The sequence below is a fragment of the Microcaecilia unicolor genome, chromosome 2 (genome assembly GCF_901765095.1).
Source record: "Microcaecilia unicolor chromosome 2, aMicUni1.1, whole genome shotgun sequence".
Taxonomy (NCBI): domain Eukaryota; kingdom Metazoa; phylum Chordata; class Amphibia; order Gymnophiona; family Siphonopidae; genus Microcaecilia; species Microcaecilia unicolor.
This window is the reverse complement of record NC_044032.1, coordinates 15,934,200-15,957,505: the sequence shown is the minus strand read 5'-3', so window position 1 is coordinate 15,957,505 and position 23,306 is coordinate 15,934,200. Positions and strand designations below refer to the sequence as shown.

General features: G+C 45.5%; 1 protein-coding gene across 4 annotated transcripts in view; it reads left to right on the top strand.

Moving 5' to 3' along the window:
- The window catches only part of LOC115462798 (long-chain-fatty-acid--CoA ligase ACSBG2-like), a 134,560-nt gene that overhangs the window by 95,127 nt on the left and 16,127 nt on the right, over nt 1-23,306 (top strand). For 3 of the 4 annotated variants that reach the window (XM_030192810.1, XM_030192808.1, XM_030192812.1), the window contains 6 exons: nt 4,693-4,842; nt 9,218-9,382; nt 11,336-11,517; nt 11,705-11,938; nt 16,322-16,539; nt 20,501-20,640. In XM_030192810.1, coding sequence (XP_030048670.1) covers nt 4,693-4,842; nt 9,218-9,382; nt 11,336-11,517; nt 11,705-11,938; nt 16,322-16,539; nt 20,501-20,640 — 1,089 coding nt within the window. The remainder of the gene's footprint in view (nt 1-4,692; nt 4,843-9,217; nt 9,383-11,335; nt 11,518-11,704; nt 11,939-16,321; nt 16,540-20,500; nt 20,641-23,306) is intronic. The other variant, XM_030192811.1, reaches the window with a different exon arrangement.

The window sequence follows — 23,306 nt, the reverse complement described above, 5'->3', positions numbered from 1 at the left end:
GAACAAACAAACAACCCCAGGGAAAGAAACAAAGGTCCCAAGTCTGCCACAAAGACACAATACAAACAGCACAAAGGGTAACTGCAAGAGAAACAAAACAAACAACCTGGAACAGAATGATAAAGGAGATTACCACAAAGCACCAGAGTCAAACAGAGGAAATCACAGGTGAGGGAAGAGGGGTAATCAGACACACGCTGGGAGCAGCAAGCACACTGAGAGGCAGATGCACTAAAGCTTAATGAGCCTTTAATGACCCTCCAACGAGGAAAATTTGATCAGTTGCATGCATCAAAGGGCTTTTACCGAGGAAGCCAGCAGCTAACGAAAACGGAATGGAGATGAGCAATTAGTGTGAAAACCCCATTGAAACGAGATGCACTAACCTTTTCCGATTGCCTTTACGCAGGAAAAAGGCAGGAAATCTAACGAGAGGTCTGGACCTCTCGTTAGGACAGCTCTGTGCCAGGAAAAATAGTAAAGTGAAAAAACAAACAAACTGTGAGTCAATCCCAGCGCATTAGCAGAGCTAATAGCACTGTGATTGGTCAAAAGGAAACTGAAAGGCACAATCCATAAACAGAAGCCTCTACAAGCCCCAAGGAGTTCAAAAATATTTTTTTTCTAGGCATGCATCCCCGTCCTCAGACTGCAAACAAAACACAAGCACATGGCTCCCAAATCAAAACAAAAATAAAAAAAAAGGTCGGGAGGGGGCAAAGGCGCTCGTCAGGAGCGTCCTGTATGGCCGTCCTTGCCCCCCCCCCCCCCCCACCCGTGGTCGCCGTTCCCCCCTGCCCCACTTCCCCCTGCATTCTAAATTAAAAAGCAAGAAGAAAAGCAGACATACCTTTAGCAGCCCCGGCCCCCCTCCCTTCCTCACTACTCTGTCTCCCCTCAGCTCCACCTCCCGACATCCTCCGCCCTGTGCCCCGCCCCCTCTCAGGGGCGGGCGCAGGAGGAGAGAGACGCGCGACCGAAGCTGTGCGAAGACAGGCATCAGCTTTCTTCTTGCCCGTGCAGCGCCTTCGGACAGAGGAGAGAGGCGCTGCACGGTCCCGGTAAGAGGGAGGGGGGCCCAATGGAGGAGGGGAATGGCGGCGACGACCCCAAGAGGGGGCGGGGCACAGGGCGGAGGATGTCGGGAGGCGGAGCTGAGGGGAGACAGAGTAGTGAGGAAGGGAGGGAGGCCGGGGCTGCTAAAGGTACGTTTGCTTTTCTTCTTGCTTTTTAATTTAGAATGCAGGGGGAAGTGGGGCAGGGGGGAACGGCGACCACGGGTGGGGGTGGGCAAGGACGGCCTTACAGGACGCTCCTGACGAGCGCCTTTGCCCCCTCCTGACCCTTTTTTTAAATTTTTGTTTTGATTTGGGAGCCATGTGCTTGTGTTTTGACTGTGTTTTGACTGTTTGTGGCATGCGCAGAGCAGCTAACATAACGCTTGGCTGCTCTGCGCATGATTTGGGGGCCGATTAACGATGTGTATTGTGATTCTTTGATACATTGTACGTTTCAATACCAATCTCAGCATGTGCGACTTTTTTTTTTGGTGCATTCTTCGTTATTTTAAAATCGTTAGGGACTTTAACTATTTAGATTTTTTTACATTTGGTTGCTGCATCTGCCTCTGAGACAGAGCAACAGAGGGCTACAGCAAGGAAGGAGAAAACAAACTCCAAAACACACAGAGCAAAAGCTCAAACAGCGCAAGGAAAGGCTTCAGCAATAAACGAAGGGCAACGCCAAAGCAAGGGTTGTTGGGAAGGGAAGGGTAAGCTTAAGCAGATCAGACTGGCGTCAGCTCAGCCCAGGTGGGCCAATCAGGAACGGTTCCAGGTATTCCCCTGCCTGACTAGCAGAGTTAAACAGATTCATAACACTAACACTATCTGCTTTTGTCTCACCTTGAATGTAAACCGCACTGAACCCTGGAAAGGGGATATTAGTGGTATACAAGAATTGAATTGAGTCCCTCCCCCAAGTACAGCACCCTTTACCAGAGCCCCTCAAATATAACTCCCCTCCCTAAGCACCCCACCTTTCACCCCCTGGAATCCCTTGGGCCTACCTTAACGTTCTCTGTTGGTCTAGTGGGGTCTTTGGGCTGAAGGTAATCCCCAGTCGCTCCTGCCCAGTGCCAACTCTGGCCTCAAAATGGCTACCTAATACTACGAGTAATCATTTTTATAGCACTACTAGATGGACGCAGCACTGTACAAATTATATGCAGATACTTTCTCTGTCCTTAGAGGACTCAAAATCTACCTTGACTCCTAGCAGTGGTCTTGCAGTACTGCTAGACCACCAGGGAATGTTACAGGTTTGGCTGCATCTCACCTAGGGTGGGAAGTTCCTTTAGCCGGGCATTATGCTCAAGGTGATTGGTCAGCCCAGGAGTCAGCTCTCCCTCTCACCCTTCTGGAACTCCGGTTGATCTGGACCACTCTACAAGATTTAAGTGATAGGCTGTTCAGCCACTTTCTGCTCATTCACACGAACAATCACAATGCAATGTAGTACCCAACCTGCTGGGGGGGGGGGGGGGGGGGCACGAGATTGCACCCTCTGTGTTGGGACTGTACAGATGTGGTGGGGCAGTCCGTTCGGGACTGCTCCTCAGAGCTACTCTTCTGGCAGACAAATCCAACATCCTGGCTGCCAGACTGTGCAAGGTCATGCACCCACACAAGAGGCTTCTTATCATGGGCGTTGTGTGCGAGATCTTCCAACTGTGGGGCACCCCTTTGAAGGATCTGTTGGCCACTCAAGTCAATCACGCCTTCCCTCAGTTCTGTTTCAGGCTCCAAACCTGCAATAGACTACCGTCGGTTGCCTTCCTCCTTCCATGGGGATTGGTCTTCTGTATTCATATCCTCTCATCTCTCTCTCAGGGCAGATTCTGCTGCCACGCAGGCAGGACCACAGGACCAGGATTCTGCTCATTCCTTACTGGATACAGCAGATCTGGCTTCCTCTTCTTCTGGAGTTCTCCTTCCGAGGATCATGGGGCTTGAAGTGTTCCCTGACCCTCATCACGCAGAACAAGGAGACTCTTCCACATCCCATCCTCCAGTCTCTGACCCTCATGGACTGGATGTTCAGAGCTTCACATGACCTTTCTTGCGTCTTCCTGAGAGTGTCTCCACTGTCTTACTCGCTTTCAGGAACGCTTCTACTGAGAGTTATTCCTTTTTCCAGTGGAGGTTGTTTGCCATCTGGTGTACGGGCGGGCTTTAGATCCCCTTTCTTGTTCTGCACAGGTTCTGCTTGCATACCTTCTACATCTTTCTGAGTTTGATCTGAACCCAACTCGGTAGCTTAGTACTTCCTGTCATTAGTCCTGAGTCTGCCCCCCTTCAACCTCATTTCATGTCCTCTAGTTCTACCACCTTCCCGTCTCCAGAAAAAGTTTGTTTGCGAATTGATACCTTTCAAATATTTGAACGTCTGTATCATGTCACCCCTGTTTCTCCTCTCCTCCAAGGTATACATGTTCAGGTCAGCAAGTCTCTCCTCGTACAGTTTGCAACGCAAATCCCATACCATTTTCGTAGCTTTTCTTTGCACCGCTTCCAGTCTTTCTACATCTTTAGCAAGATACAGCCTCCAAAACTCAACACAATACTCCAATACTCATTCTTACTTCAAATAGCATACCTTAAGCAGCATGCCTGACGTAACAGTCGGTTTGGATAGATAATACTGCTCAATTAGTTGGGGTTCTAGAATCCAACTCCAGCCGCCTAGGCCCATTTGTATTCTGTTTTTTGACGATTTGCATGTGGTTTCAGGTTCATCTGTGTTCTGACCTCACCATTGCCAAGTGCAAATCGTCATTGGTTGTTAGTTCCAGTGAGCCTAGTAGTTAGGGATTCCCCCATGTGAGAATATTAGCCTGTTTGTACTTGAAGAAAGTGAATATATTTACCTGTAGTAGGTATTCATAAGAACATAAGAGTATCCACACTGGGTCAGACCAATGGCCAGTATCCTGTTTTCCAAACAGTTCTCAGAGGACAGTAGGCTATATATTCTCACATACCCTCCCACCTCCCCTTGGAGTTGTCTTCTTTTTCTCCTATGCTATAGTATTGTACTGTAGGTCTCGTGCTCATCAGCGAGCGGGAAGGCACTCGCTCATGCGCAGTGGAGCATGGCTCGTGCTCCAAACATCTCTGTAAAAGCTTGATACAAGCTCCAGACTGGGTAACGCAGACCATATTATCAACATGGAATTTGTTGCCAGAGAATGCAGTAAAAGCAGTTAGCTTAGCGGGGTTTAAAAAAAGGTTTGGATGGTTTCCTAAAGTCCATAGGCCATTATTAAAATGGACTTGTATCAAATCCACTGCTTATTTCTAGAATAAGCAGCATAAAATGTATTGTACTGTTTTGGGATCTTGCCTGGTACTTGTAACCTGGATTGGCCACTGTTAGAAACAGGATGCTGGGCTTGATGGACCTTCGGTCCGTCCCAATATGGCAACACATGTACTTATGTGAGAATATATAGCCTGTTGTCCTCTAAGAATACTTGCTACAGGTAAGTATCTTCACTTTATTTCTGTGTGATGGTCTCTGTTTTTCTGCGTGCAGGGAAAAGAGTTTATGTATCTTGGGTTGACTGGTTTGTATTCTGTGTATGGACTTCTGATTATCTCTCTGTGATGGTCTCTTTTTCTCTGTGTTCAGTGGGAGGAGTTCATGCAGCTGGGCTCAGATATTCCGGATTCACAGCTGGATGAAATAATCGCCTCCCAGGAAGCCAACCACTGCTGCGCCTTGGTGTACACCTCAGGGACCACGGGGAACCCGAAAGGGGTGATGCTCAGTCACGACAATGTGAGTATAAAATTGGAGTCTCAATTCTGCAGCACTTTCTAAAACACAATTTTCAATCAAAATGCTGAGAATTAGCAAAAGAACTTTAAACTGTTTGCGTCTCTTTTGCTTAAATGACTTCTTTCCTACTGCAATTTTTTCATTGTGAACCACTTTGAGCCATGCGCCAGGCTAAGGCAGGTATAGTGAATGCAGAATAAACTACACTAAACTGAACTAAATTCTGCTGGCGATCTATCAGATTGGATTAAACATGCCTGGAGAGGGTGAAAGATAGACCTAGGTAGGCTAGAGATTCCAAGATGGCGTCTTGCACACACGCACCTGAGTGAGCTCCCTGAGGACGCTGTGGACTGTTGCCTCTTGCGGTTCCCTCGTCTCGTTGTTCGCGATGGGAAAGCGGAGGGGGAAGGTGAGGGAGCTTCCCTCGGCTCCTGGACCTTCGTCGGCATTGAGGCAATCGATTTTGCAGTTCCCCAGGACGCCGCCGGGACCTCTATGTACATCGACTCCTTCTGCCACTGTCGACGTGCCAACGTCGATGGGAAGCGGAGACGGGGTTTTCTTGAGCCCCGAAGACCGCAGGGAACCTCCACAGCCAGGAAGTGAACTATTCGCCGCAGCCCAGACAGTATCCGACACCGAAGGGGTAAATTCGGAGCTGCCAGAGGGGAGGACAGCGGTGAACTTGAGTGGGACCGCGGACCCTGTGTTTTCGGCCGAATTGGCCTCAAAGGTACTGCCGCAAGCTATTATCAATAGACTCTCTCGTACCGAGACCCCACCACACTCCCTTTTGCCATCAGGTGGAATAAGCAAGCCCTCAACTGTGACACTTGAGTCACTGTGGGATATGGTATATAATACTCACTCCTCTATGCAAAGTATGCTAAAAGAAAATACTAATGATATTAAAACTCTCTCAGAAGCAGTTCTGATTCAGGCACAGGTGACAGCACAGCAGTCCTCTAAGATTGAAAAAGTGGATATTAAGATTCAAGAAATGGGGTCTTTGGAATCCGCTCTGGTTAAAGATAACAATTTCTTACATAAACGTTTGGAATACCTTGAAAACCAGTCTCGGAGACTTAACCTCCGGTTTCTTAATTTCCCCAAGTCTCCTTTAATTCCTTCAATAGAGATGGTGAAAAAATATATGATTGACATTCTGGGAATGGACAAAGACTCATTGCCTCCCATAACTCGGGCCCATTACACCTGGAATATCAGGGGGACATTGGGAGACCCCCCTAGACGAGAAATGGGTGAAGAAATGAACCTTACTTCCTTCCTGGAAAGTTCACTGGATGTGATTACCTACAGGACTACAATGTTAGTCACTTTTGTGCTGGAGCCGGATCGGAATGCTGTGTTAAGACTTTCCCTGAGGCATTTAGATGAACTGTTTATGGGCTCCAAGGTTAGGATCTTTCCTGATCTTTCTAGGCCGACACAAGTGAGACGCAGGGCCTTTTTGGAACTCCGTCCCAGAGTAGAAGCCTTGAAAGCTAATTTTGTTTTACGTTTTCCTTGTATATGTACTGTTCTGCTTGAGGGCAAACAATTTCAATTTGTAGACCCTAAACAGCTTAAAGATTTTCTAGACGCTAGAGTTGAAGTGACTGTTACATGCCCCTCCTACACAGCAGGCTGGAGTTTGAATTTAGAGGTAGCAAGTGTGTAATAATAATCCAATGCTTTTTCCTTTCTTTTCTTTTCCCTTTCTTGGAATCGCTTTTCTTTAGTTGTGGACGGAAAAAAAAGTGTTTATTGTTTCCTTATACCACTTTTTGTAAAGAATTTCTTTTGTTATTTCAATGTGAATTGTATAATCACATTGCTGTGTGAATCATTAAATGATTAATAAAGGAAAAAAAAAAAAAAAAAGAAAGATAGACCTAGGTAATCCCCAAAATACTGCATTGCAGTAGTCAAGTTTTGATAAAACCAGTCCTAAAATCTTCACATTCTCATAGACAGCTCAGAATCAATTACTACTCCTAAGGTATGCACCTGATCGGTTATCTGTATCTTCTGATCAGCAATATTGATATCTGTGCAGGAACATTACTCCTATTCCTCTGGATTCTATATAGTGTGATCGGAATTGTGCCTGCAAACTGATAAAGCGCTTAACAAGCAATTATCAACATTAATTGGTATTAATTAGAGTTTATGCACACAAGAGTTTATGCACACAAGTGGCCTAGTGGTTAGGGTGGTGGACTTTGGTCCTGGGGAACTGAGGAAGTGAGTTCAATTCCCACTTCAGGCACAGGCAGCTCCTTGTGACTCTGGGCAAGTCACTTAACCCTCCATTGCCCCATGTAAGCCACATTGAGCCTGCCATGAGTGGGAAAGCGTGGGGTACAAATATAACAAAAAAAACTCACAAAGCGCATTCTGCAAAGTGGTGAGCATTAATTGTAACGCATGATGCCAAAAAGGGGAAATGGCTGTGGGTGAGGAATGGGCAGGTCGTGGCTGTTCTGAAAAACTATGCACAGGTTTAGAGAATAAACCTGCTCCAAGCCTAACAGGGGTCCTTTTACTAAGGTCCGCTGAATAATGGCTTGTGGTAGTGTAGATGCATGTTTTGAGTGTGCGCAGAATTATTTTTCAGCACACCTACAAAAAAATGCCTTTTTAAAATATTTGCCAAAAATGGACATGTGGCAAAATGAAAATTGCCGCGCATCCATTTTGGGTCTGAGACCTTACCGCAAATCATTGACCTAGCAGTAAGGTGTCACGCGGTAACTGGGCGGTAACGGTCTACGCACGTCAAATGCCACTTCGCGTCAGAAAATTAAAAAATATTTTTCGGACATGCCTAGCGGACACGTGCCAAAATTGAAATTACCACAAGGGCTACATGGTAACCAGGCGGTAACTCCAATTTGGCGTTTGTTGGGTGTGCGTAGGCACCTTTACGTCTTAGTAAAAGGGCCCCTATGTTTTACTTTGATGTAAATGGACGTGCCCAGATTTAGGCGCCATCATGGCCGCTAGGTGTATTCTATAAACCCTAGGCATTCTATAAATGCCGCCTAGATTTAGGCGCGGTTTATAGAATACGCCTAGGGAGAAATATTTTCAGTGCCGATTTTTCAGGCAGCTTATATAGGATCGGGTCCATAATGTCCTCCTACTGTTTTTAATAGATTCAACTAAAGCTTGTTCTGTTTTAACCAGAAGGCAATAACTATCATACCGCATGAAGACACAGTATAGCAGATACAACAGAGGTATTAGCTGGAAAGAAAATTGTACGTCATCAGCATAAATTTATTTTATTTGTCTTACATTTGTACCCTGCACTATCCCACTCATAGCAGGCTCAATGGGACAATGGAGGGTTAAGTGACTTGCCCAGAGTCACAAGGAGCTGCCTGTGCTGGGAATCGAACTCAGTTCCTCAGAACCAAAGTCCATCACCCTAACCACTAGGCCACTTCTCCACTCCAAATCTGATAATACAAATTCAAACCTTCCAATAGCTTGCATTATGGAATCTTGTAGATGTTAAACTGTATTGCTGACAGAGGAGATCCTTGTGGGATGCCAGTCTTAGCCTCCAATGAAGAAGACAACTCTCCTCCCCTCCCCCTCCATATTTCTTCTATAAATCTAGCAGACAAATAAAATTCAAACCATTAAAGAACCCTCCCATGTATATCGAAAGAGGAAAGTCTTTGCAACAAAATTCCATCAGTAGTGTCAAAGGTGGTGGATAGCTCAAGCGTCCCATTACACACTGATAGGATTGATCTATTCCCCGTCTTAACGCATCCAAAGTCAAAATCAGCAACATTTCAGTACTATTTGCAGATCTAAATCCGTATTGAAAAGCATCCAAAATTTTTTTTATTACATTTGTACCCCACGCTTTCCCACTCATGGCAGGCTCAATGTGGTGGGCAATGGAGGGTTAAGTGACTTGCCCATAGTCACAAGGAGCTGCCTGTGCCTGAAGTGGGAATCAAACTCAGTTCCTCAGGACCAAAGTCCACCACCCTAACCACTAGGCCACTCCTCCACTGTTGCTACTATTTGAGATTCTACATGGAATGTTGTTATTCCACTTGAAGTCGGCCCTTGCAGATCACCAATGTGGCCACGCAGGCTTCCTCCATCTGCTGTATTTAAAAAAAAAAAAATTGCATAACTGATGCAACACCACCTTTTTCGTAATCCAATGACGACATTGGCCTATAATATAATATAGCATTTTTGGAAGTCCGTTTACAAAGCTGTGGTACCATCATTGCTGTGGATGGGTTTCCTTCTGGAAAATATTCATCTTTAATCTGTCGTGAAGGTTTCTAGAACCGCTTGATGAGAAGTGACCCTCTTTCTTTTTGGGGGACTCCAGGTGACCTGGACAATAAGGACAGCTGGATACATGCTGGGTATAGGAGACGATGAGGTGGTGGTCAGTTACCTACCGTTAAGTCACGTTGCAGCCCAAGTCTATGATATCTGGCTAACCATGACCTTTGGAGCGACCACTTACTTCGCGGATCCGGATGCCCTGCAGGTAAGGCATGTTCGCCTTTCCATAGCTGAACTATTTTTGTGAGTACCAAGAAAGTTTTCTACAGAAAAAATCCTGAGCTCCCAAACACTGACAGAATAACATGTACAGTAAATGAAAGCTTAAAAGTACCAGGAACTACACAGATAAGCAGTGGCATTCCTAGGGGCGCTGACATCCAGGGCGGATCGCCGAAGCGCCCCGCCCCCCGGGTGCAGCGCCCCCCCCCCAGAACAGCGCGACTCTCCCCCTGGCGAAATAACCCCCCCGGGTGCAGCGTGACCCCCCGGCGAAAGAACCCCCCCCAGGTGCACGCCGCTGGGGGGGGGGGGTGCCGCACGCCTGTCGGCTCTTCGTTTCCATGCTCCCTCTGCCCTGGAACAGGAAGTAACCTGTTCCGGGGCAGAGGGAGCATGAAAACGAAGAGCCGACAGGCGCGCGGCACCCCCACCAGCGGCGTGCACCCGGGGCGGACCGCCCCCACCGCCCCCCCCCCTTGGTACGCCACTGCAGATAAGTATGCATAATAACAAGATCATACCTACTTCTATATGTTCTTTGTGTCATTGTTTCTGGAAATGAAGTAAGAGCGAAGGTGGGTGGAGTTGTGACCCTGTGCTATTCAAGATAAACTCATAACAATGATAATTCGTATCAGGGGCATACTTACGGGGAGCCTGGGCCCCCGCAAATTTTGTCCCCAACCCCCACCAGCTGAAACCTTCTTCAGCTCGGTCTCCAGCGCAGCCACATTCGCGGCCTGCCCCCTTCTCTTCTTTCTTCTTGCTCTTCTTGTGCACGCTGACGCTCAGCGGTCTCTGGCGCAGCCGCGTTCGCTGCCTGCCCCCTGCTCTTCTTTCTTCTTGCTCCTCCTGTGCATGCTGACGCTCAGCATCAGTGTGGACAGGAGGATCAGGAAGAAAGAAGAGCAGGGGGCAGGCAGCGAACGCGGCTGCGCTGGTGACCGCGCTGTGAAGAAGGCTTTGGCTGGCGGAGGTCGGGGACCTCCGCCAGCAAAGGTATTTGTTTGTGAGAGGAAAGGCGTTGGGGGGGGGCGAGGAGGCGAGGCATCGCAGTGGGGGGGGGGGGGGGCGCGGCAGGGTGGCACTCAAAATGTGACCCCAACCTTGGGCTCTGGCTCCCTCCCACTGTGAGGTCTGGCTACGCCCCTGATTCGTATAAATGTTATTTCTTCATCTTTTTGTGGGACTATCATATAACAGACAGTGAGTCATGTCCAGTAAATGCAGTAAATTTGCTTAGGGACCCTTTTATTAAGCTGTGTAGGCGCATATGCACGCCCAATGTGCTTCAATTTGGAATTCCCGCCCGGCTACCGTGAGGCCTGGGCGGTAATTTCATTTTTTATGTGCATCTGATACGCACGCTGGAAAATCCTTTTTATTTTCCTGCACATGGCGGAAATTGGGCGGTAATCATCATTCTACGCGTGTAGACGATTACCGCACGGTTACCGCGTGAGACCTTACCGCTAAGTCAGGCCCAGTATCACAGGCAGGGATAAACCTGAGAAAATCCACCGTGACCCTGTATTTAAAGGTGAATGAGTTCATTTCTGCCCAGAGCTCCAGTGGAAAATGATTGAAAATAGATGGTGTATAATGGTAAAAGTTATTGCTAACTTGGGTTTGATGGTTGATCCAGAAGTTAATGAGTCTTCCCTTCAATTTTGGAAAGAAAATAAGAACTAGTTATTAAGCTGTGGTATAATGCGTATCTCAAGTCTGTTATAAAAAGTAGACCGATACACATATATAAAAACAAAGAAATAATTTATTCCAACCAAGATAGCACCGTTGTTTAAAAAAAAGTGAACATGTATCAGCGATGCACATTTGAGGAAGGGGCTGTAATAAGATGACTGAAGGGTATTTTGACACTGAACAACTTCTTTTCGTAATTTTTATCCCATCGTTTATGTTTCTCTGGCTTTAGGGCTCTCTGATTAATATTCTGCGGGAAGTACGTCCTACGCTATTTTTGGGGGTGCCAAGAGTCTGGGAGAAGATTCATGAGAAACTGAATATCGTGGAAGCTACGTCATCTACCTTCAAGAGGAATACAATGGCATGGGCTAGGAACATTGGGCTGCAGGCCAACTACAACCGCATGGGGGGGTAAGAGATTCAAGGCTGATAATCACATCATTGATCCAGCAAGAGCCGAAATTTCACATGAGATATAAAGAGATAAAATGGGATATAGGCAGGAAGGGAAAGATGAATCACTAATAAGGAGACAGTGGAGAGGTGAGTTAGGGGCATGCTAATCAGTATTCCAGCATATGTTGTTTTGTTCTCTCAGGGATAACTCCGTTCCATGGGGCTACGCACTGGCTCATTACCTGGTAATAAAGAAGATCCAGAAAGCTGTGGGTCTTGATCGCTGTCATGTTTGTAATACTGGAGCTGCTCCCATCAAGAAGGACACGCTTGAGTACTTCATGAGTATCGACTTGCCACTGTATGAGGTCTGTGGGATGAGTGAGAGCTCAGGACCACACACGTTATCAACATGGAATTCCTTTTGCATCCCAAGGTCAGTGAGTCATTGGGGATAATTACAGTACATATATGAACTCATATACTCAGTTCCATAGCGAGGGCGGCTGACACCCGTGGCGGTTCGCTGCTGTGCACCCCCGTTCCCGGAGCGCATTCTTACCACTGGCGTAGGAAAGGGGGCGGGCGGGAGGGCCAGTCCGCCCCGAGTGCACGTCGCTGGTTCCCTGCTCTCTCTGCCCCGCAACACAGAGAGCAGGGAACCAGCGGAGCTGACAACCCCCAGCGGCGTGCACCCGGAGCGGACCGCCTCACCGCCCCCCCTTCCTACGCCACTGCATATACTCTATCACCATAAGGCCAAAGAGTCATTAGACTCATTCCTCCCTAAGGGCTGAGCTGACTGTGTTCACATCAGGCTCCTGCAACTTAGATTAAATAATACACTTTTTATTTATTTACAATTCAGACTTTTGCAGACTTCTCTCAGTCTGTGTTGAGGTACCGTTTCTTAGTTTTACTTCGAACTTATCTTCCCTTCATATTACAACAACTCTTTTCATCTCCTATGATCTGAGATGGATCTATAGTTACATCTAACCCTCTGGACAACAAAAGAAAAAGCCTACAGCAACCTGCCTCAATTGGACCATCCAAAGATATCAGAACCAGAAACTACAAAACGCATGAGTTGATGTTTTATTTTAACTGCATAACTATTTCTAAGATTCTGAATCCATTACATTCTGTTCAAACTAAAGTTCACCATCAACCTCATCTGCATTAAGTCTTCAAACAAATTTACATAGATGTGCAAAGTATAGTCATTCGTTTCTCTATTACTGGAAGCCTTTGACCTGTCAGGCCTGGTCTGAATTTACAACTCTAAAAGGTCTGTTCTCGAAGAGTACTTAAAGCCTTTAACCCGACATTGCCAACTGGTCAAATTGCTGATCCACGTAGTGTTTTAGGACTGCAGTGCCACCCAGTGAAATTTGCCTAAGGAGCTTCAGCACAAAGAATGGGATCCCAGTGGTGTGTGGGAGAGGAAACTATAATCCCCACCAACCAAAGAGAAGACATAGTAACTTAGTAACATAGTAGATGAGGGCAGAAAAAGACCTGCATGGTCCATCCAGTCTGCCCAACAAGATAACTCATATGTGCTACTTTTTGTGTATACCCTACTTTGATTTGTACCTGTCCTCTTCAGGGCACAGACCGTATAAGTCTGCCCAGCACTATCCCCGCCTCCCAACCACCAGCCCCACCTCCCAGCACCGGCTCTGGCACAGACGGTATAAGTCTGCCCAGCACTATCCCCGCCTCCCAACCACCAGCCCCGCCTCCCACCACTGGCTCTGGCACAGACCGTATAAGTCTGCCCAGCACTATCCCTGCCTCCCAACCACCAGCCCCGCCTCCCACCACTGGCTCTGGCACAGACCGTATAAGTCTGCCCAGCACTATTCCTGCCTCCCAACCTCCAGTCCCGCCTCCCACCACCGGCTCTGGCACAGACCATATAAGTCTGCCCAGCACTATCTCCGCCTCCCACCACCGGCTCTGGCACAGACCGTATAAGTCTGCCCAGCACTATTCCCGCCTCCCAACCACCAGTCCCGTCTCCCACCACCGGCTCTGGCACAGACCATATAAGTCTGCCCAGCACTATCCCTGTCTCCCAACCACCAGCCCCACCTCCCACCACCGGCTCTGCCACCCGATCTCGACTAAGTGCAAGAGGTCAAACACCTACATAGCAGTACTTAAAGATCACCTCATTGCTATACCAAAGCTACCCCCAGCACTCTTGGGAGCTATAGGACAGGTGAATTCCAGATCAGCTGCAAAGAAATCCTCAGTGATCCATGATGTCATCCATTAACAGCATCTTGACATTTTAGGAATAAGTGAAACCTAGTTGGATGAAAGCTGGGGTTTACCACTGGCTGAACTATGCCCAACATGGTCATCGCATCTCAAAAAAGATATAGTGGAATTAGAAAAGGTACAGAGAAGGGTGACGAAAATGATAAAGGGGATGGGACGACTTCCCTATGAGGAAAGCCTAAAGCGGCTAGGGCTCTTCAGCTTGAAGAAAAGATGGCTGAGGGGACATATGATATAGATATCTCTAAAATAATGAGTGGAGTGGAGCGAGTAGATGTGAATCATTTGTTTACTCTTTCCAAAAATACTAGGACTAGGGGGCATGTAATGAAGCTACAAAGTAGTAAATTTAAAACGAATCGGAGAAAATTGTTCTTCATGCAATGTGTAATTAAACTCTAGAATTTGTTGCCACAGAATGTGGTAAAGCCGGTTAGCTTAGCGGTGTTTAAAAAAGATCTGCATGGCTTCCTAAAGGAAAAGTCCATAGACCAATATTAAATTGACTTGGGGGAAATCCACTGTTTATTTCTAGGATAAGCAGCATAAAATGTATTAAACTTTTTTGGGATATCGCTCAGGTATTTGAGACCAGGATTGGCCACTGTTGGAAACAGGATGCTGGGCTTGATGGAACTTTGGTCTGTCCCAGTGTGGAACAACTTATGTACTAACATCCAACATCAACCAAGACCAGGGAGGTGTGGAGAGGTAGCAGACCTGATTTGGAATACAATCAAACTGCGCAGAATTGCGTTTCCCTAGCTAAATGAATCAGAATCTCTTGTAATCCAGCTAGAAGAGGAGAAACCAATCTGGCTGCTCATGGTATACTGAGCACCTCGTAACAACACATTGTCTGTGCAAGAACTCCTTGATCTGATTACACAAGTGACCCTGAATTACCCTAGAATGGTGATCATGGGAAATTTCAATCTACACATCCAAACCCCAGACATCACCACAGCTTTCTTCCTGGACACAATGACAGCACTAGGATTCACACAGGTGATCAATTCTCCTTGAGAAGGGTCACATACTAGACTTGGTATTCTACAAAGGAGTTGACATCCCAGAGAACCAGGATAGCAGAATTGAAATAATACTCCAGTCATGGACAGACCATTTTCTAATTAAGTTTTCTTTAAGTGAGCACCTGAGTGACTATTCAAAGTCGTTAACTCGCAAGAGGATTGTGAAAAATTACAAAAGGACCTTACGAGACTGGGAGACTGGGCAGCTAAATGGCAGCTGACGTTTAATGTGAGCAAGTGCAAGGTGATGCATGTGGGAAAAAAGAACCCAAATTATAGCTACGTCATGCAAGGTTCCACGTTAGGAGTTACGGACCAAGAAAGGGATCTGGGTGTCGTCGTTGTGTCCATCAACCAGCAGAGGGAGATAGAGAGCACACTTATTTCAGTGCCTCATACCAGCTAGCTCCACTGCCTCTCTTCAGTATTTGAAGCTTCCAAAGCAGTATGGCAAACCGCAATGGGAATAACATGAGCTTTCCTCACAGCAAACGATGGCCCTACAACAAAGGGCATTAACTCAGAATGGAGGGAATGAAACATCCTCCCGGAGGGCATAAACTCATCCTCCCGGAGGGAATAAACTCATCCTCCAAAACATGAAACTGGAGGGAATTAAGTCATCCTCCTTTAATTGAACCTAATTTTCCCTTCCTTGCCATCAAGCAGATGCAGCCATTACAGATGGGATGTATCAAAGCAATCCCTAGATAGGGAACAAGCCACACCACACGCCAGCACTTGTGCTCCAAAATGTGCGTCCCTCCTGGCAGTCACATCCAGCCTGTAATGTCGGGCAAAAGAGAGCTTAGAAGCCCATGTTGCTGCACTACAAATCTCGCGGCACCTTTTCCAGTTCCACTATATCTTTCTTGAGATGCGGCGACCAGAATTGAACACAATACTCAAGTGGAGCAATATAACGGCATTATAACATCCTCACACCTGTTTTCCATACCTTTCCTAATAATACCCATAGCTCCTAACGTGGAACCTTGCATGACGTAGCTATAATTCGGGTTCTTTTTTCCCACATGCATCACCTTGCACTTGCTCACATTAAACGTCATCTGCCATTTAGCCGCCCAGTCTCCCAGTCTCGTAAGGTCCTTCTGTAATTTTTCTTCACTCAACGTGTAATTAAACTCTGGAATTCATTGCCAGAGAATGTGGTAAAGGCAGTTAGCTTAGAGGGGTTTAAAAAGGTTTAGACTGCTTCCTAAAGGAAAAGTCCACAGACCATTATTAAAATAGACTTGGGGAAAATTCACTGCTTATTTCTGGGATAAACAGTATAAAATGTTCTGAACTTCTTCAAGATCTTGCCAGATATTTGTGACCTGGATTGGCCACTGTTGGAAACAGGATGCTGGCAATACTTATGTACTTATGTAGAGGCAGAGGAGTGAAGTCTGAATGCTTGAAGCTTATTAATAAACAACCAGTAGAAACCGTATTTAAATTCTATAATTCCTTGCTTTCTTTTTACATAGCTGTGGTAAGAAGCTCCTGGGCAGCAAGATTCGAATCGATAAGCCAGACAAAGACGGCAATGGGGAGATTTGCTACTGGGGTCGAGATGTTTTCATGGGATACTTGAACATGAAGGAAAAGACTCTTGAGGCTTTGGATGAGGAAGGCTGGCTGCACTCAGGGGATATTGGGAAACTAGACCAACAAGGCTTCCTCTACATCACTGGCAGAATTAAAGGTAAGAAGCGTCTGGTTCAGGCAAAAATGGAGAGTTAATCAGAAGCATATGGCTACTGTTACAGTCTGTTGCTTTGACTTGGATTGAGTGTATTAGAAGTTCTTGAATTATCTATCAGTTTCTTCAGTTAGCATAGCTTATGATAAATTATTACTAGTTAAGTAGCACTTTTTTTTAGGTACTGTTACTACTACTATTATTTATCACTAGTAAAAAAGGCCCTTTTCTGACACAAATGAAACGGGCGCTAGCAAGGTTTTCCTTGGAGTGTGTATGTTTGAGAGAGTGTATGTGAGAGTGACTGTGTGTGAGAGAGAGAGTGAATGTGCGAGTGTGTGTGTGAGAGAGAGAGAGAGTGAGTCTGGGTGCGAGTATGTCTGTGAGAGAGAGTGTGTGTGTGTGAGAATGAGAGTGTGTGCAAGTGCGTATGTGAGACACAGTGTGAGAGAGAGTATATTTCACACAGATAGTGTGTGTGAGACACAGACTCTCTGTGAGACTGAGTGTATGAGACCAAGAGAGTGTGTGAGTGACTGTGTGACACATAGAGAGTGAATGTGATACAGTGTGAGATATAGAGTGTGTGAGAGAGAGAAAGACATTGACTGTGAGAGAGAGAGAGAGTGTGTGTGTGACAGAGATACTTCCCCCTCCTCTGGTGTCAGGCCTCCCCCCCTCTCTCTCTGGTGTCTGAGCATTACTGTGCAGGACGCTGAGCTCTGGCTGTGCTTCAAGGAACTGACCAATCCTATTTAATAGAATGCACCTCCAACATTCTGAAGCCGAGAAACCTCGTGTGGTTGGTCACTTCTGCTTGTGACGAACCCGGAAGTACGTGATGTCAATTCAGGAGATGGATACAGAGAGCAGGAATGCCTCAGCCATGCAGTCAGCTTCAGAATGTTGGAGGTGCCTTTTATTATATAGGAAAGGAACTGACCAATCCTATTTAATAGAATGCACCTCCAACATTCTGAAGCCGAGAAACCTCGTGTGGTTGGTCACTTCTGCTTGTGACGAACCCGGAAGTATGTGATGTCAATTCAGGAGATGGATACAGAGAGGAGGAATGCCTCAGCCATGCAGTCAGCTTCAGAATGTTGGAGGTGCCTTTTATTATATAGGAAGGAACTGACCAATCCTATTTAATAGAATGCACCTCCAACATTCTGAAGCCGAGAAACCTCGTGTGGTTGGTCACTTCTGCTTGTGACGAACCCGGAAGTACGTGATGTCAATTCAGGAGATGGATACAGAGAGCAGGAATGCCTCAGCCATGCAGTCAGCTTCAGAATGTTGGAGGTGCCTTTTATTATATAGGAAAGGAACTGACCAATCCTATTTAATAGAATGCACCTCCAACATTCTGAAGCCCAGAAACCTCGTGTGGTTGGTCACTTCTGCTTGTGAGGAACCCGGAAGTACGTGATGTCAATTCAGGAGATGGATACAGAGAGCAGGAATGCCTCAGCCATGCAGTCAGCTTCAGAATGTTGGAGGTGCCTTTTATTATATAGGAAAGGAACTGACCAATCCTATTTAATAGAATGCACCTCCAACATTCTGAAGCCGAGAAACCTCGTGTGGTTGGTCACTTCTGCTTGTGATGAACCCGGAAGTACGTGATGTCAATTCAGGAGATGGATACAGAGAGCAGGAATGCCTCAGCCATGCAGTCAGCTTCAGAATGCTGGAGGTGTGTTTTATTATATAGGATTGCAGCAATATACATCTACCTAAAATTTGTTGGGGTCACTCTCTCACTCCACATTCATTGCGCCATTCAGATCCTCCCATCCTTCCTACTATCTCTGTGATTTTAACTATGTTAACACAATTATTCTGTTACATCAATATGTGACATAGAACACAGAGTCCTCCTTATGAAAAATTATTCAAAAATACATCAAACTTTACCGTATTATCTCAATTCCGTTTGGAAATGCTTATTAAATTTACCACTTATTTCAATAATGTCCATGATATTTAAACTGTTGCATGATCTTGTCCTCCATGTTTCGGCTGTTCCATAATCTTGTTATTACAGGGCTTGTTTTCCAAATCAGTACAGATCTATAATTTCCCGGATCTCCTCTGGAACCTTTTTAAAGCTAAACTAGATCCTGCAGTGTCTGCTAGACTCTATCTGTTAATGCTGTGCTACAAAGTTCAAGTTTTTAAAAACTAAGAAGAAAAGACTATGGAGATTAGTTGATAAAATTTGCTTTTTTATATTTTTATTTTGCCTATCACTAACCTACAATTCCTCCTTTAAACCAAAGTGTTCACTTACCAGTGAAATTACCTCTTCTCTCAGAACTTCTCAGAAAGGGCATTGTTCGTATGCTGGGAAAGTTAGTAACCAAGAGCCTATCATGAACTATCCTGATAGATTGACATCACTACTGTGTAAGCAAAGCATGTCAAAAATCCACCAGTATCCTGCCCTTTCTATGGAGAGGAGAAGCCATTTGAGTTAGAAAGCCTACCTAGAGAGACCAGCCTGTGACACGTCAGTAAACCATGTTAAAAGTCCACCAGAATTTTCATCTATGGAAAAAGGATGACATTGCTGGATCCTGATCATGAGAATTTACGTAGACGGATCAGCCTGTGACTCCGTTCCTTTTATCTTGCTGAAGCATAAGCCTGGAATAGACTTCCTGAGCCGGTACGTCAAGCTCCATCTCTGACCATCTTCAAATCTAAGCTAAAAGCCCACCTTTTTGATGCTGTTTTTAACTCCTAACTCTTATTTTATCATCCTCACTTTAATATTCCCTTATCTCTTGTTTGTCTGTCCTAATTAGATTGTAAGCTCTGTCGAGCAGGGACTGTCTCTTCATGTTCAAGTGTACAGCGCTGCTTACGTCTAGTAGCGCTATAGAAATGATAAATAGTAGTGAAGTGCCACACTCAAGATGTTGAGAGAAAACTCCTCGGGTGGATCTCCAAGTCAGCAGGGTTTGAATGCCAATGAAATCTGTACTAACAGGAGCCTCCTGATCACTTCTCTTTCTGCTGTGGAAATAGGACACATTCTAAAGAAAACTATGTGTGGGCCTCTTTCTTTGGTGCCTTCACTAGCAACTGATGTTCGAGTGCCCAACAACCTGAGAATATATGGCCCCTGAAGACGCTCTACGGAGCGAAACACGTGCTTGTAGGGTCTTGATGGTGAGATGGATATATCACTGCAACAGAAAAAAGCAGTATCAAGTTAAAGTTTACTAACTGAAGTGGCGAGAGTATCATGTGATCCTCAAGTCAGTATCAATCTGATGTAAGGCAGTGAAAAATAACAAATGGACAACAGATGAATGAGGAAGTGGATTAACTCCTAGAGCTATAGCCTGATGTCTCAAGAAGAGTAAATTCTGAAAATGACTTTGGAAGAAGTCTAAGCAGCTAGAGAGCATGGAGCTTATGTTAAAGTTATCCCATACTGAGGAATAATTGGAGTATATGAGCAGATATGATTTCCAACTTGAAAACTGAATTATCAACCTTTTTGGGAGAACGGACTGTGGCTTTAAGAGGAGTGACTATTGAATTGTAGTTTCGGGTGATGACTTTTGAGGAACATGAAAATGAGAATTGCATTTGATTTTTAGAATGTTCAATATAGATGTAGTTATTCTGTTTAGTGCGACTGGAGTAAGAGTGAGGTGTGAATGTTGGTTTGTGTGAAAAGGTTTTAAAATATGGATAACAAGAATATTATTTGAATTAAATATTTAATAAAGATTGATAATTAAACACAACGGTTGTTTAAGAGATTGTGTGTTTGCTCAATAAAACTATGGGATAATATTGAAATAATTTTCTTATTAATCTGATGATGGGTGAAAACATTTAGAGTGCAAAAATGTAAGAAGGTGCAAAGCAGCCAACTCTGTGAACAGCATTGATAACTACTGTACAAATTTCTGTTCATACTGTGGTTTCTGATTGGTTTCAGAGCTAATCATTACATCAGGAGGTAAGAAAATTGCACCTGTCCCAATTGAGGAGAGTGTAAAGAAGGAGGTGCCAATCATCAGCAATGTCATGCTGATCGGAGACGAGAGGAATTTTCTGTCTATGCTGATCACCCTGAAGGTGAGGGGAGAAAAGTGTAATAATGTAGCCCTGGAATACTTAGAAACGTCCCAGTCTTTCTTTCTGAATATTCCGATATAACAAAATTGTCCCCTCCTCATTTTTCTCATTTTCTGCAGTCTTCAAGGCATTTTGAGGAAGAGATAACCTTCTAATACCAAGGATTGTTGAAAAACCCTGCTTTATACGCAAAAAAGTATTACTTTACCCAGGATAATCAAAGCGAATCCCTCTGTACAGTGATACCTCGGTTTTCATTGATAATCCATCCGAAAACAATCAATGAAAATCGAAACAGACGAAAACCGAGGCAATTATTTCCATAAGAATCAATGTAAATCCAATTAATTTGTTCTAGACACTCCAAAATACATACCAAAAACACATTTTATAGAGAATAAATATAGTCCCATGATGGAGCTAAAGGGAAAGGGTTAACTTATTAGCAAGGGAAACACTTAACAGGGAAAATGAGATTTGAGCACATGTGATTTTATCTTGCGTGCGTTGCGTTAGACGTGCGGGGTGATGCTCCCAAAATGAGAAGCAACGCCACAATGAGCAGGAGAACGCGTGGGTCGCCCTTTGTTTTCGCAAAATTAGCAGTGAAAACCGAGGCAACCAATGAAATCCGAGACAAAATTTTCACTGAAAAAATCAACAAAAACCGAAACCGACGATAACTGAAGTCAACGAAAACCAAGGTTTCTCTGTACTGGGAAAGTATGATCTTTATGACTCATATCGGTGCTGCATTTGCAGTTCTGGCACAAGGTCACATCTTTGGGGGCACACGTGGAGAGGCATTTTTGATATGACGTCTAAGTTGGACTTAGAACATTTTGTGCTAAAGATCCCAAATCCGAATAGGAAATATAACCGTTTTTGAAACAGCAAAACATCTTTTTTTTTTCTTCGAAATGGCCACATGCAAGATGATTTTGTGTTCTGTGCACTTCTTTTTGTGTCCATTTAAAAAAAATAAGGTCCAAGAGAAAAACGCATTGGGATGTAGGAGGAGCCAGCATTCTTAGTGGACTGGCCACACAGACATCCCAGGAGAGGACACTAGGGGGCACTGCAGTGGACAACATATAAAATCTTCCAGGTACACATCTCACTGTTGCTCCCTTATCTTATCTGCTGAGCCCTCCAAAACCCACTGCCACCAAGTGTACACCACTACAATAGCCTTTATGGGGAAGGGGTTACCTGTACGTGGGCAGGGCCGTGCCAAGGGTCTGTGGCGCCCCCCTGCAGAAGATCAGTTGGTGCCTCCAGCGCCCCCCGCAGACGAACAGTTGGCGCTCGCGCATCCCCTCCCCCCCGTGAAAATGATCACTGCCCTCCCATCCACGCTCTTCTCTCCCCTGCCCTCCCGCTCCCATGTCCCAACTGCCCGCCCTCTTCTCCCCCCCAACAAGATCCCTTTTAAATTTACCTCCATCTGGCAGTGAAGGCGCAGCGTCAGTGAAGGAGGCGGCGCTCCCGACGTCTCTACTAGTCTTCCCTTCGCTCAATGTCCCGCCTTCTTCTGACATCATTTCCTTGCTGATATTATAGAGAAGTTGTAAATGTTGTTGATGTTCGAGTGATGTTGTAAATGTTCGAGCGATGTGTATGTGACATGGTCCCTATGCGTAAAGGGGGAGCATACAGCTCCTAATGTCGAGCAAAGTATGCCACGGAAACCAGGAGAAAGGAGAGCATTGTTCGCTACCCATGTCTTCACTCGTGAAGCCTTGCCTAATGAGTCAAACGTCACTTGTGAACATCGATTGACGCTGAATGAGGAAGAGTATAGCACCCTGTCTGGAGGGACATTTTGGGGCAGAAGCCGCCTTTTATAAAAAGAGTAACGTGTGTCTCTTTGGCCGCAGTGCCCGCCTGCAGTTGTTCCGCAATGGCTGATATGGCATTCAGACAACCTGATAATCCCCGCCTAAGCAGATGTGCAAGACTGGCCGGGGCTGTATTCCGTGCATCATTGAATCAATAGTAAAGGTTACCAGCGGGGTAATAAGTAGCACCTGTGTCGATTGCATGCGTGTTTTCTTAATGGTCGGGTATGATACCTATGGGAAGTTAAGCTGACATGGAAGGCCAGCACCTAAAAGTCACGGTCTGCGGGCACAGTTCCGTATGCACAAAGAACCCAATAGGGCATTCTGTCCCAGCAATGATAGTATCAACTGCTGACACGATGGAAGGTTTCAGCGAGTCCCTTCATACTTAGCCCGAGTCTATATGTCCTGGTAAAGAATCAGATCAGTGTACCTAAAAACAGATTCCCGATCAAATACTCTGGTGGATAACACCTCTCAAATGTGTGTGGTTCTCCCTACTCTTGGGTTCCAATTCCGTAATGTATTCCTACTCTTGCAAGTGAAAAAGAAGGTAGAAAGACTGAGCAGCCAGATGGCAGATGAAGTTTTTATGTGGACAGATGCAAAGCGATGCATATTGGGAAGAATAATCTGAATCACCATAGGAGTCATCATTCATGGATCAGATCTAGGTGTCATGGGGGCAGTCAAGAGCAAACAGAGTGCAAGGAATTATTAGGAAAGGGGTACCAAAGAAAACCAAGAATATTAAAATGCCTGTGCATCGCAACCTCACCTTGCGCTTTGCATTCAATTCTGGACGCCATATCCCAACAGCGA